A 14,369-nucleotide genomic window follows, 5' to 3' on the forward strand; every position below is an offset into this window, starting at 1 on the left:
TTTCGAAGCGAGATCAGTAAGCCTTAGAACACACACTTATAAAGCGAGATATAAGAAGGAAGAAGAAGCATGTGCTTGCTGTGGTAAAGCTAGGGAAACTATGGAGCATGTTTTATTAGATTGTGAGGATATCTGCCCAGCGGTCGGTTTAGGCATCTCTGGCCTCCTTGAGGCCCTTGGGTTCAGCGAGAGCAGGGGGAAAGTAAACATGTCCGCAATTGAGATTAGTAAGGGCCGATTGGGAGATTGGTGAAAGAACAGTAGGAAAACGACAAACAACGAAGGCGTGCAAAAACAAAGTTCGGGAAGGAGTTCAGAAAGCTATGGGAATTCATAGTGGTTCTTTCTTTCATTTCCATTTTTGCTCTTTTAGCACAGGTAGGACATTAGTCAAGCAATAACAAGAGCTTGATGGCGCTACCCACCGCGCCGTTCCAAAGGGGGACGCTCATAGGATCCGTACATCCATCTTCTTTACATGTGGCGCTGCATTAAAGTGGCTATAATTGCAGCGGGCGATAATCACCGAGTGACTGTATAAAGTACTAGAAGGAGGGATAAAAACGTGCGAGCTCCTTCTTTATTTTTTCACACTTTATTTTCTCTCTCTCTCTCTCTTTGCGTCGTTGTGAGCGCGGAGCCGCTGCTTTACTTAACCAAGGGGAACGCATCGGAAGCAGTGCGAAGCGTCACTGCGCTGTATGGACGCCAAAATAGAACCCCTATCAAACACGACCCCCTTCTATGTTTCTAGGGTGTAATTTGTGGAGCTAAATTTTCGCGACATGTATTTACGTGTTCTACTTGTGGAAATACTTTCAAGCTCCCACGGAGGTGGAGTCAAGACGAAAGGCGCAAATTATATAAGTACCTGAATGTCACTGACGTTCGACAACCTTAACATACACTATTCGACCCCCCGTTACAGTCGTGTGAACGTTGCCACATCGACGTGCGCTGTGTGAGACATTCACGCTGCTGTCACGGGGCGCTCAAGTCGCGTGTAGAGTGAAAAGGTAACGGTATCACATATTAGACAAAGCTGCTTAGTTTGAGAGAAAGAAGCAGAGGCGCAAACTGTAAGCGTTCAAGCCTAATGAGCTGAACTGAGCAATCTCAGCGTAATGCTGAGCTTGCTTTCTTCAACCCGGGCGTTTCTGTTATCCTATACTTTCAATTTCGATGCGTGGTGCACCGCTATAGCGGGCTCAGACAATAGTCAGGCAAAAGGGACGTCTCAGGCAAAAGAGGCGTCTCAGGCAAAAGTGACGTCAAATCGTCTTACGATTTGACGCAGGTGAAGACCCCGACGTGGTTCGCAGGGAAGATGCATTTAAATAAGTGAGCGGATTAGGCACACAAAGCACCCTCAACGGGAGATAAAATCAAGAATCTGACAGAACGTGGGGAAGCCGACTGCGAGAATGCCGAGGAACTATTACCCCTGCTGGAACTTTGCTGTTGTCTTAAAACAAACAGTAGCAAACAGTGGTCTCAGATGCTTTTCAAGTTTTTACGTGAGCTGTAGCTCTCTTATACGAAAGGGATTATTTGAATATGTAAAGCGTTTGTCGGTACACATAAATAATATAAAGATTCTGTCGAACGAACAGCTTTTAAAACAAACAGGGACCTCTTAACCCACGAACAAGAAAAGAAAATGTAGGAACTTACTTATAGAATTTTATTCTTTAGACGCGGTACAAGTATTGTGCGCAGAGGAGTACAAAAATGTTTTGAGCCCTGAAAGCGGCCCTTAGAAGCAACCGTCGCTGAAATTAAAGGTTACTTGTTTACACTGTCGCGTTTCTCCGATGAAACTTTAAAGTAATCCAGCAGGAGCTCGTGTAAAGACCGAATAGAAGCAGGGTTAGAGTAAAACGTCCTTTGAAAGTGATTCAGGCTATTTGCGCAGGTTTTGGCAGGCGGTGAAAGGAGGCTTTTACTTGCGGCGACGTGGCGCTGAAAGCTTGCCGCTGTGTCAACAGGAGCGTCATCTCTTAAGCGTGTGCCTACACTGGACTTAATGCCGAGGCTTCCAGATGTGTTTGGAGAACTGAAAGGATATTCAACACCGAGACAAAGCTCCTGTAAAAGCACACAGACCCTTCTTACCGGTAAAAAAAATATTTTTATCCCACATCAAAGCCGTAATGGTAAGACAGAAGGCCAAGCCTAAGCTAACGTCTCAAAGAATAAAACAGAAGATGCCGACATAAGAATGCGCAACCACGTCAGCGTCTTTTCTGTTCATAGCAACACTTCTCCTCGCCACTGAACAGGTGAGGACGGGAGCCCGTTTTTAGGAAGCGGCCCGCGATTCACGACTCTCGGATATGGAGCGCCTAGAAAAGGCCAAATAAACCTTGCTGAATGTCCAGTGTGCGCACGATTCTGGTAACAAACCAGTGCGTGTAGTTAAATTAAGAGGGTCGGTGGTTTAGTGGACAGAACTGTGATATTGGTGGGCCGCAGCTCTAAAACTCCGCGGTCATAACTCTGCAAGAAAGCAAGCCAGCCTGAGGGGTTCTCGAGGGATAACCTCAGGCACAGTATACACGCACCACTTAGCGAATCCCACCCGCTTATCGTTCCACCATCTTCACTCGCTGTTTTCCTATTCCCGAGAGGTTGAGCTGCGAAGCCAGTGCAACATTCTCCTCAGCCGCGGGACTTGCCTATTTGTCAGTAGTAATCTTATCACTACGTGACGTGCGCTGTGCTCCGTCGTCTTGCCTCCTTGCCTTCTTTCTTATCCCTCTCTTCAAGCGGATGGATGTGGCGACCCTTTCCCGAAGTAGTCGCAATATCCTGCTTCATCGTCTCTATTGTGTGATGGGAGGGGCCTGTATTTGTGATTTTGAAGAGTCTTCGCTGTTCACGTTCATTAAAGCAGCCATATTCGCCCTCATCGCCAACACTTCTCTCTGTTTCTAATCCCTTACCTTTTTTTAATTTCATTGCCCTTCCCAATGCTAAGTAGCCGGTCAAAACCAATTTCTCATTTGCTCCATCATAACGACTGTACTATGTATATATCCCTATTGTGTGGTGCTTATGCGTTTGCAATGAATATCGTTCTGACGTTGTTCACCAGCGCATGCTGCTCAAACCGCGCCACCGGTTCCTCTTCGCAGGCGTGTGCTACGCGGAGTTCGGCGTGCGGGTCCCCCACACGAGCGGCTCTGCATACATGTACAGCTACGTGACGGTGGGCGAGTTCGTGGCCTTCGTCATCGGCTGGAACATGATCCTCGAGTACCTGATCGGCTCGGCGGCCGGAGCGTGTGCCATAAGCGCCTGCATCGACGCCATGCTGGGAGGCGCCATCAACGAAGCCTTCCGGAACACCTTCGGAACCATCATTGGTAACCGGCAGCCTTCTTCTCGAGCCGTTATTGCGCCGCCCGCGCGCTCGCGTCAGGTCGGCGAATCAGCTTGAGCAGCGAGATTGAGCATAGTGAGCTAACGTTGACACGGCGTTCGAAAGACCTTCCGTTTCGCTGTAGAACTATGGGCCTGAAAGGTGCGCCATGCAGTAGCCGTACTGTGCGACAAGTGTGATGTCCAACGCCTCTCTCTGCGGGCAACTTTACGCAGACTGGACTCGAGACCGTTCACCGAGTCAAAGATACTCGGACCGTGGCCACACCCGTCACTGGCTCGAAAAGCGATTCGTGCACTAGTGCGGTACTTGAAGTGCGCGGGCTTAACAGACCGTTTATAGTGTCCTTGTGTATGGTGTCCCTCCCACACGTACTCAGTACTTACTCTGAGTAAGTACTCTGAAAAGTAAGGTTGGTTAATAAATTGATTGGCTGATCAGCTTGCGGATTGTGAGGGAGTATCTATCTATCTATCTATCTATCTATCTATCTATCTATCTATCTATCTATCTATCTATCTATCTATCTATCTATCTATCTATCTATCTATCTATCTATCTATCTATCTATCTATCTATCTATCTATCTATCTATCTATCTATCTATCTATCTATCTATCTATCTATCTATCTATCTATCTATCTATCTATCTATCTATCTATCTATCTATCTATCTATCTATCTATCTATCTATCTATCTATCTATCTATCTATCTATCTGTCTATCTATCTAATCTTGCAGCTAGTGTAATCAAAGTTCTCAGTGATAATGCAGCTGAAATTACAGTCACCAGAAAGAAAGTACTGCTGAGAGGGCTGAAGGCATTTGCAGTCACTATATGAAAAGTGCTGCCTGGAACAAACGCACTGTAACAAAATTACCCCAATAGGATTTGTAGAAGTAGGAATGCTTCCGGAACGCACAAAAAGAAGTTGTTTTCTGCTCCTGCTTCTTCGGTTTCCTTTTCCAATTTCTTCGTTTTCGCTTCTCATACTCTCTGTAACGTGCCATACGACTCTGTGGAGTACATCAGTTCAGAGCGCAGCAAGTGCTCCGCAAAACAGCGCTTTTTATCGCATGCTTACTGCAGCCACAGCCACCATTAGAAAAGGCAAGAGTCCGTTGAACGTTGTACGTACATTGTTTTCTTAAGATAATTTTTCGTTTGTGAGCGTAATAAACTATGCACATAGAGGACTGCTTCAGTAATGCGTTTTCTATTTCTCTTTCGATATCGTATTCGCACGGCAGAAGCACGTCGCATGCCGCTCTGTAAATAACTGTCGTGTATCTTGGCGTCTCTCAACAGGTCACACACCGGACTTGCTGGCCGGCATCATCACCGTGCTGATGAGCGCTCTCATGCTCGCCGGCGTGAAGAAGTCGCTGCTGTTCAACAACATTCTTAACTGCCTCAACTTTGCCGTCTGGGTCTTCATCATGGGCGCCGGACTCTTCTACATCGATACTGATAACTGGACCAAGCACGGGGGATTTCTTCCTTACGGCTGGTCAGGGGTGCGTACACTTGGCCCAAAAATCCCGCCGCGCTTGCCGTTCTCAAAATGCCATCAAGGTTCTCCATTTTTATTATTATCATATCAGCAGTAATCGAGATCATTTCTTTCCCCGCGTGTTACACAGTCTTACGCCGAAAACCTTCCTGCACATGACACCACTGTGCCGTCGCGATTATCTGGAAAAACTTTCTTCGCAGGCCTCTTCAGTTTAGGTCGAACAAACGAGTACAGGGCCGGATAATTGGTTGCGCCCAGATCTGTGATGTATTGTGTGTTGTTATGCGATGTATGTTGTGGCATGGTGTCCATTGAGATATACAGTTTACGCAAATGACGTTTCTTTAAGCTACCGAAACGTCAAATGTCACGAGTGCTAGTTGTCCAAAAGTTGGCTTCTTCACACTCGGACTCTTTTGTAGGCGAAGTATCCTTTACAGGGCCTTGCGAAAACTGTTTTTGCCGAGATCTTCTTCTCTCTTTTCTTTTTTTTCGACGATATGTTTGATGTCAAGTATAAGCATTCACGAATATATACATATACCGTATTCGCGTTAAGACACATATGCTGAATAAAATATGCGTGAGGTATAGCATGAGCAACGCGGGAATAAAGAGAAGGGAGTACTGTGTCCAAATGGCGTGCCACGAGGAAAGGAAACAAAGGGTTCACGAAGTTCATTCATTCATTCATTCATTCATTCATTCATTCATTCATTCATTTGCTTACTTACTTACTTACACCGCAGCTCATGTACAATACAAGCATAGGTTATGATTGTTCGTATTAATTCGCGACGAAGCGTTTTCCATGTGCTTTCTCTGTCACTAGCGTATCGACACTTTTCCCGCAATACCCATCCCAGAATTTACATTCTTAAGACACGACCTCCGAAAAACGAAAAGCCTGCTTAAACCAAACCATGAATGACCGCTCGCGACTTCATAAACACGAGAGATATTGTGTAATCGTTAGCTTGCACTCGGGGCATCGCCTTGCTTTGATCTGAATTATTTCGCGTACGTGCTCTGTCTCTCCGACATCGCTTCGTATATCGTAGTTCACGAGACAAAACGACTGCCGCGAACACAATTTCGGGACGCAGGTTCTGGCCGGTGCGGCGACGTGCTTCTACGCGTTCATCGGCTTCGACATCATCGCCACGACGGGCGAGGAGGCGGAGAACCCCAAGGTTGCCATACCCACGGCCATCATCTTCAGTCTGGCCATCGTGCTCACCGCATACATCACCTCCAGCATGATGGTGCGTACCGGAAGGGACACACATGCTGTTGGCCTTTGGGGACAGTTTCATGTGCGAGATCTGGCATTGAAAAAAAAAAAAAGAGAATGATAAGAAGAAAAAAAAATCCTCCATGCTTCTTATTTTTCCTTCTTTGATCAACTCTATAACTTCCTTATAGTGTTCTGATTGTGCTTGTATGCTTTCTCTCTTTATTTTCAATTAAATTCATGTTACCTACCAGTAAATACACTAGAGGGATTCCTGGGCAAAAAAAAAAAGAAACGCGTCCACAGCAGTTTGAAGAGGGCCCAGGGTTCCATTACATGGCAGCAGATGCACATATATGCACATGTACGCACTCACATACATATAAACAGCAGCACATGCAAGAAAAAAAATTATTGTTTTTCGCATAATTATTGTCAACACTGTAGCAGAACCTAATGCAGCAAACGTCACTTGCTTTCATTTCAGACATGAACTTTCATCATTCAGGTAACAATATCGCTTAATAATTTTATTATGCAAGTTATTGCGTGCATTACTAATTGTATAGAATTTTTAATCGGAAATTAATAATTGCAGAAAAATGACAGTGCACGCAAGTAAGCAAGCGTAATGCTATAAGAAGAAAATTACAGCGTCAAGAACTGGTCATATAACCATTTCCACTTTAAATGTACTGTGCTTTTGTATTTATCAAGTACTGTAGGTACTTGCGGACTGTAGGGACTGTAGTTAATAATAAGTGTGAAAGTGCGGTACTTTCGATATGTCTGGATTTCGTGTGTACTTAGTGTTAGTGCGGCGTTGCAAGGTAACCAATAAAGTGGACAAATTTTCGACATATGACAATAAAAAGCAAATTGCTTGTATTAACGTATGCCGGCAAACATTATCTGCTCAAATTACACTGCAGGCAAGAAACGTGTTTTTTGTCCATGCTCCCTACATGATGGACATCTTCTTTTTGCAGTACCAGAAGTGTCATTACGCAAGTTATCGTTGTGGTAGCGCGAACAAGACTACTATTATTATTATTTGTTGTGAACACATATACACAATAACAGGAAAGGGAAAGCGAGGAGCAGGCTGGCTACTGTCACGGGAAAGGGCACAACGCCTGCCTACTCTTCAGAAGGGGGGTGGCAGCAACACAGAAATGGAAGCTAGGAAGGAGGGGAGGAAAGAGGAACGGAAGAGCAACAGGGCAAATCTATAAAGACTAAAGTATAGAACACAGTACAGATCACAAACAGTAGGGACCAGTCACTGAAGGTCACGCTACTACAGAATGTTGAATAGAATAGTTTAGACGCTACAACCGTGAACCTAAGTTAGTTAACAAGACTATGGTAGTTAAAATAAAACAGACATAGAATGTGCTAGACCTGTAATTTTGCTTTGGGGGGAAGAATCGCCCTTTCCGGCGTGTTTTAGCTTGCGCTGTGCAAGGCGTGGCCTTCCTTTCGGTCGAGTAGACGTCGCGGGTTTCCTACACCCTGTGGATGATTTTTTTTTTTTACGGTGCAGCTACCACGAGCAAGGCTTGAGCACAGATGTACAGCACACTGAACATCCTGTGGCATCGTATCTTTTTGTTCGTGCTTTGAGTCCGCACTCGAGTCCCGCTTGTCACAGACTTGAAAAACGCGCCGTTAAAAAATTATTTACAAAAGTTATCTACAGGAACGCCACATCTTGGACTGTGCAAAAGAAAACACACCGGAAAGCAAGGGTAAAGCGTGCGACGATCCCCTATGTTCGTGATGCGAGCGAAGGACTCGCTAGAATCTTAAAAAGATGCCGTATCAGGGCAGTGAGACATCATAACAAACAAACTGCGCATGCAACTCGTACGCGTGAAGCGCGGCCTATAAAGCGCACACATTTTCATGGAGCCGTCTCCAAAATACCCTACAAATACTGGCGAGGTTGCCTACAACGGCGAATTGGTGAACATTAAACGACTCGTTTGGGGCAACACCATGAAAAGAACGGACATCAAATAGACGGGGAATCGGCATCCGTAATATCGCCACCGAAAAGTGTCTGTCAACGCGTATGCTATTAGGATCACCAAATGTTCAAAACCACAACTCACTGTGCCATCTACTTCGTCTATAAGCCACTGCCGTAGTTTTTTTCATCTTCGCTGTGAACAAGTAACTCCGTATGGGCCCCGAAACTTCGATCGAAATTATTTTGTTTAGTTGGCTAGTGTGTGTTTTAATTCAATGATGCCCTGTGTCGGTGGCAGCAGAGGAGCGCGAGATGACTGTCGATACCGTTTCCAAGACTAGCCAGACGACGTCCGGGCCAACCAAAGCTTCCACATGCGAGATTGCTGTGTCCTCTCTCGGGAGAACTATAGTTCTCTTTAGCGGACCCTGCTGTAGACTTGCTTCATCTTGGCACGATACCGCAAATTGCAAATTGCGACTGCGCATTGGATACACAAGCGCGCAGTGTTGTGAAGTCAGCGAAAGGATCTTGCACTGCGTGCTTGGTGTGATGTACACCCGGCGACAAAAGTTTACGGACCACGAGCTCTCAGAAAACGTTCAATTCCCGAGCAGCCTGTAGCAGTAGCCAGTGAAACTGTATGCGACAACGTTGTTGGCATATTCTACTCGGGGCCCGAAATGCAAATACCAAACTGTGTTGTGTGGTTGCGTAAATATTCAGCTTCTTCTCAGATCTCGTGCCCCGCAATCTTTTGTCGCTGGGCGCACTACAGGCTCATTATTGTGTCTGCGTGTGTTTCTTTATTTTCTTGTTTTCTCAGATAATTTCAGTTCATTCAGTTGACGACCACTGACCTCTATTATGTTTCGTTAAAGTAGAGATCAGTGTTGACGACCAAATGTAGAAACTATAAAAATTTAGATTATCGAATTATTCGATTAACGAAGTACCTCGTCGCTGACTAAGACCATAACCCCCTTATTCACAAACGTACCTCGATTCGAAATTCTACCGCGACATGCGCAGATTCACTAGCACGAGGGACCCGCGCGGAACACAGCGCCATCTCTCGACTGAAGGGGACACTTCGCTTCAATTGCGCTTCCTGGTTGCTGCGACGAAGAGTTCCTTAAGAAAAGCACCTTCACTCTATCGTATACGGGTCGACACTGAGATCACTTGGTGACACGCAATATTTCGCCATGAAATCGCCTTGGTGCGTCATGCGACCGCTTAGTGACTATTTCAGTGGAGCGGCTCCGCTGTCCTCCGCTTTCCGGACTGTCGAGTGGACTATCGTACTACATTGGAACTCGAGTGGAAGACTATCGGGACTAGAATACTAATGACTAGCAGACTAATAGGCTATCGAGTGGACGAGTGTTGGAGAACGCGCTACTTAAGAGGTCGTCCTCGATAGCGCCCTAAGGGGTTCAAGGTTCAAGAACGTCGTTTCCAACTCGAAGAGCGACCCTTTGGCGTACATAGGCTCCGTGCGATCTTTGCAGTCGCTTGATGTTACGCTCTAATGCACCTTTCTCAACGGGTCGCAGGTGACGCTCATCGTGCCGTACAGCCAAATCAACGCCGGCGCGGGTCTGGTGGAGATGTTCGCGCAGAGGGGTGCCCGCTCCTGCCACTACATCGTGGCCCTCGGAGCGCTGGCGGGCCTCGTGGTCTCCATGCTCGGCTCCATGTTCCCCATGCCTCGGGTGGTGTACGCCATGGCCAAGGACGGCCTCATATTCAGGTGCGGGTGAGAGGATGGAGTAGTGCCAGGCGGTGCTCTTTAAAGGCCAACACGAAGGAAATTTTACTTCGGGTAGATTATAGTTACGAATAAGTAACCATCGAAGCAATGCTCGGCGAAACTGTAGGCCTGGTGATTACCTATTTTGTTTTTACTGACAGGGTTTAAATAGCTGCTTAGCAGACGACGCGGACACTTAGTGGTTTAATGATACGATGGAGAACCCAGAACGTGGCCTCTGAGATTTGCAGTGAGTCAAGGGTGCCACTCGGATGCCGGAGGTCACTCCGCGGCGCCGAGCTGTGTTCTCAAATTTTCGGTTTCTATGTCCTTTCCGGCTAGCGGCAGTGACGCCTTTTCTTTTTCTTCTTCCTTTATGTTCCACTCTAAAAACTGAAAACGTGTATTTGTGCGAGCTTTTTGTGACGCATTCACTCGCATTCACGCATAACCGAATGAGTCCACGTGTTCCCGTGGTATATTACCAGATTTTTAACGGAAGTGATGCATATTCTGCCTAAATTCCGCATTCCATCCATAAATATGGTGCTGAAAACGTACCGAGCTACTGGAACGCACACTGAACGCTCCAACAAGGCCAAGCATTTTAAACGGCTACTCTACGCCTTCTCAAATCCGTATTGAAATTCTGCTTTTCTTCCATTGGCGTCTTGCAGCTTTCAAAAGAGTTTCTGTTCAGATGTCATGTGATATCATGCTCGATTTTTTTTTTTTTTCGCGAGCTTACGTCACTCCCCCCAACATGCAGGGCCCTGTCCAAGGTGTGGCCAGTGACAGAGACACCCGCGTTCGCCACCCTTCTGCTGGGTGGAGCCACTGCTGTCGTCTCCATCGTGATGAGCCTCGACGTGCTCGTCGAAATGATGTCCATAGGTATGCGCACGAGACGATACGAACGCCTGTCCCCTTATTTTGCTCGCTTGGTTCACACGTGCAATAGAGGACACAGCTACGAAACCTGGAGGATTCTTCTCAAAGGTCATTTTCACTCCTGGAATGAATGTGTGCGTAGACATTCGTCAGAAAAAAAAAAGAAAGAAATTGTGGCCTTTGACGTCTTAAAACTGCACCATTGGGTTATCAGGGACGCCATGCAGGGGGAAGGCTCCGAATATTACGTGGTTGGCGTAACAGGCCAAGTGAGACGGAAAATATAGGCGAGGGTACGACCGACCGAAACGACGATGTCTGGTCGTCTTCTCATATTCTGTTTCTCGTCTAACTTCCGTTGCTACGCCAACCATGAACTCGTACCAGCTCGTCCAACTTTCCGTGATTTAGAGGCTCCGGACTCATTTGGCTCTTCTTGGATTCTCTAACGTCCGCACACGCGTTCCACACACGCAGTCCACGGCGCCGCCATTCTTGTAATTAATCGAGAACATACTACTTTCCCGCCAGACTGCTCGGTTCTCCGCCAGACTGCTCGGTTGTTTCTTTGTAACTCTTCGGTCTCAAGTATAGTGCGGGCGTAGGTTATTTGGTAACGCACAAAAAGAAACACCACCACCACCACCAAAAGGGGGTAGACACGATTGTCCTGTCGTTTTATTCCTGCATTATCATTTGCTTCCGTCTGCGTTCACCCATGTGCTGCAACAGGAATGAATTAGCGGAGACAGAGCGCCGGTGTCACTAGAAGCGATGCGCTGGAATCGTAGCGATCTCAGTGTTTCATTCGTTTGCTTATATTAACGATTCGACCGCAACACTGGCTCGAGTTCTCTAGCTAAGGCAGATGAAAGAAGTTGGACACAGGGGAATACGCAGCTGCGTACGCTCACTTCATTTTTGTGGCGGCCTTGTTGTGTTCAGAACTTAGTCCACCAGGCTTAAATGTCCTTAGCGGTCCTGGAAACACAGTGACGTCACGGGTAGGGGGGTAGGCAGGTTGACCATTCCGGGTGCAGCGCTCGGGCAAGGGAAAGGGGGGGGGAGGGAGTCATGAAATGGCAAAGAATTATTCCTCACAGGAGCGAAAAGTGCACTGACTATGGAAAACAAAACAAAAACAGAAAATTGTAGGATTCTGCCCCCAGCAAACGGGGGGGGGGGGGGGGGGGGGGCCTAATGACATGCGGTGCTTTAGAACATGGAGGTAAAACGAAATATACCTCAGAAACGTCGCCCCTAAGAGGCACGTGAAATGTTTCGCAGATACACGCAAGCAGCTCTCGCTGTAACTGATGCAGAAATAATTCCCCGCCGGGGCCGACTGTGCTAGCGGAGAGTGTGAGATTAGCGTAAATTTGTGCTCCAGTTTTCCTACGCGAGCTCCTTTAACATACCACACGCTCTACTGAGACTGTATTCCTCTTCGCCTAATCGCCTATTATTTCGATTTCCTCTTCTTTCATGTTTCCTCCTCCCGGGGTGCGCATATATATATATATATATATATATATCAACGCGGCTACGTACGCAATGTGAACCACGCGTGGCTATGTATGCACTGTGCTTACTCTGTGCATACACATGCATCCGCATATCGCTACAAGCATTTGTGCATGCTTAAAGTTTGTATTCCTCGTGCTTTTTATGTGCACGTTCATTTTTATCATGTTCACCTCGGCATTCACCTGACGAAAGCTATTTGTTCTGTTCATTTTTTGAGAAGTGTTCTTTTGGAAAAAGAAATTGCACATTCCTGGTTTTCTTTCTTCTTCTTTTTTTTTCTGTTGATACAAAATAAACACGTAAATATGTGTTTTCAACGTCATGTCGTGCCGAATCGGGAGTTGAGTACGTGGTGAGCCGGTTAACTTGAACATTTCAAAAAGAAATAAACAAAGATTAGTCGCTAGGTACAGCTAAAGCAAACCAGGAGGATAAAATTGTGCTTCGTTGCTTGAGTGCTTCGTTGCTTGAAACGAGGGAGCAGGGGAGGCGGGTCACGACGAGAAGCCGTCCCAGTTGCCGCTGACCCTGGTAGTGCCACTACACAGGAACGCCAGGCACGCGCACACACACACACCCACAAACGCGCGCGCGAGTAGAACTGAAACTATTGAAAGAGTGCAAGAGCTGATCCGGAAACTGCAGATAACCCGCAGCCACAGCGACACGAGGCACAGCACGGAAGTTACCGCCGGAGGGTCAGGAAACGCAAGAGTCACAACAGTCGGGTCGGCGAAAACCGGAAGCGAATTTCCGTTCGCGACATCCTCCATGTTTGCCTGCGTCCCCTTTTCATGCTGCCACAGTGTATAGCTTCAGCGCCGCCAACGGAGCAACTTCGCTTTCTTTCTGACAGAAAGTGAACTCGGCGACGGAGGACACAAAGTGATCCTCCAGAACACCGAATTCTGTAGCAACGGGAGTGGCTCCGAGTGAGAAGTTGCATTTCAGTCAAAAGAGATAAAAAAAACGAAACGCTTCGTACCTCTATTCCTCCGGTGACTAGGACCTTGATATGCAAAGGAATGGTTCAACGCCCTGCATTGCCTTTTCTTTCTTTTTTTTAATAATTTTGCGCGCTCATTTTTTTTTGCTGAGAACCTGTAACGCTAAGTGCGCTCGAAGTTTAATGACGGCTGTTAGCCCGTTGCATTTTTTAAACCGACAGTTCCTCGCCTAACGCCAGCTTCTTTTCTATCTTCTTCCTTTTTTTCACTGTTCGTCACCGTGACGGAGGTTGCAATGGCGACGACCACGGCACTTAAGGCTTGGCCTTAACTGCAGATAGATAGATAGATAGATAGATAGATAGATAGATAGATAGATAGATAGATAGATAGATAGATAGATAGATAGATAGATAGATAGATAGATAGATAGATAGATAGATAGATAGATAGATAGATAGATAGATAGATAGATAGATAGATAGATAGATAGATAGATAGATAGATAGATAGATAGATAGATAGATAGATAGATAGATAGATAGATAGATAGATAGATAGATAGATAGATAGATAGATAGATAGATAGATAGATAGATAGATAGATAGATAGATAGATAGATAGATAGATAGATAGATAGATAGATAGATAGATAGATAGATAGATAGATAGATAGATAGATAGATAGATAGATAGATAGATAGATAGATAGATAGATAGATAGATAGATAGATAGATAGATAGATAGATAGATAGATAGATAGATAGATAGATAGATAGATAGATAGATAGATAGATAGATAGATAGATAGATAGATAGATAGATAGATAGATAGATAGATAGATAGATAGATAGATAGATAGATAGATAGATAGATAGATAGATAGATAGATAGATAGATAGATAGATAGATAGATAGATAGATAGATAGATAGATAGATAGATAGATAGATAGATAGATAGATAGATAGATAGATAGATAGATAGATAGATAGATAGATAGATAGATAGATAGATAGATAGATAGATAGATAGATAGATAGATAGATAGATAGATAGATAGATAGATAGATAGATAGATAGATAGATAGATAGATAGATAGATAGATAGATAGATAGATAGATAGATAGAT

The 14,369-nt window shown here is 45.5% G+C and overlaps 1 protein-coding gene across 1 annotated transcript in view; it reads left to right on the forward strand.

Moving 5' to 3' along the window:
* The window catches only part of LOC126520797 (probable cationic amino acid transporter), a 184,565-nt gene that overhangs the window by 141,025 nt on the left and 29,171 nt on the right, over positions 1 to 14,369 (forward strand). Inside the window, exons 4-8 of the mRNA XM_050169586.2 lie at positions 3,138 to 3,368; positions 4,697 to 4,905; positions 6,011 to 6,169; positions 9,673 to 9,869; positions 10,639 to 10,763. Of these exons, the coding sequence (XP_050025543.1) occupies positions 3,138 to 3,368; positions 4,697 to 4,905; positions 6,011 to 6,169; positions 9,673 to 9,869; positions 10,639 to 10,763 (921 nt within the window). The remainder of the gene's footprint in view (positions 1 to 3,137; positions 3,369 to 4,696; positions 4,906 to 6,010; positions 6,170 to 9,672; positions 9,870 to 10,638; positions 10,764 to 14,369) is intronic.

This window comes from Dermacentor andersoni, chromosome 3, assembly GCF_023375885.2.
Source record: "Dermacentor andersoni chromosome 3, qqDerAnde1_hic_scaffold, whole genome shotgun sequence".
Taxonomy (NCBI): Eukaryota; Metazoa; Arthropoda; class Arachnida; order Ixodida; family Ixodidae; genus Dermacentor; species Dermacentor andersoni.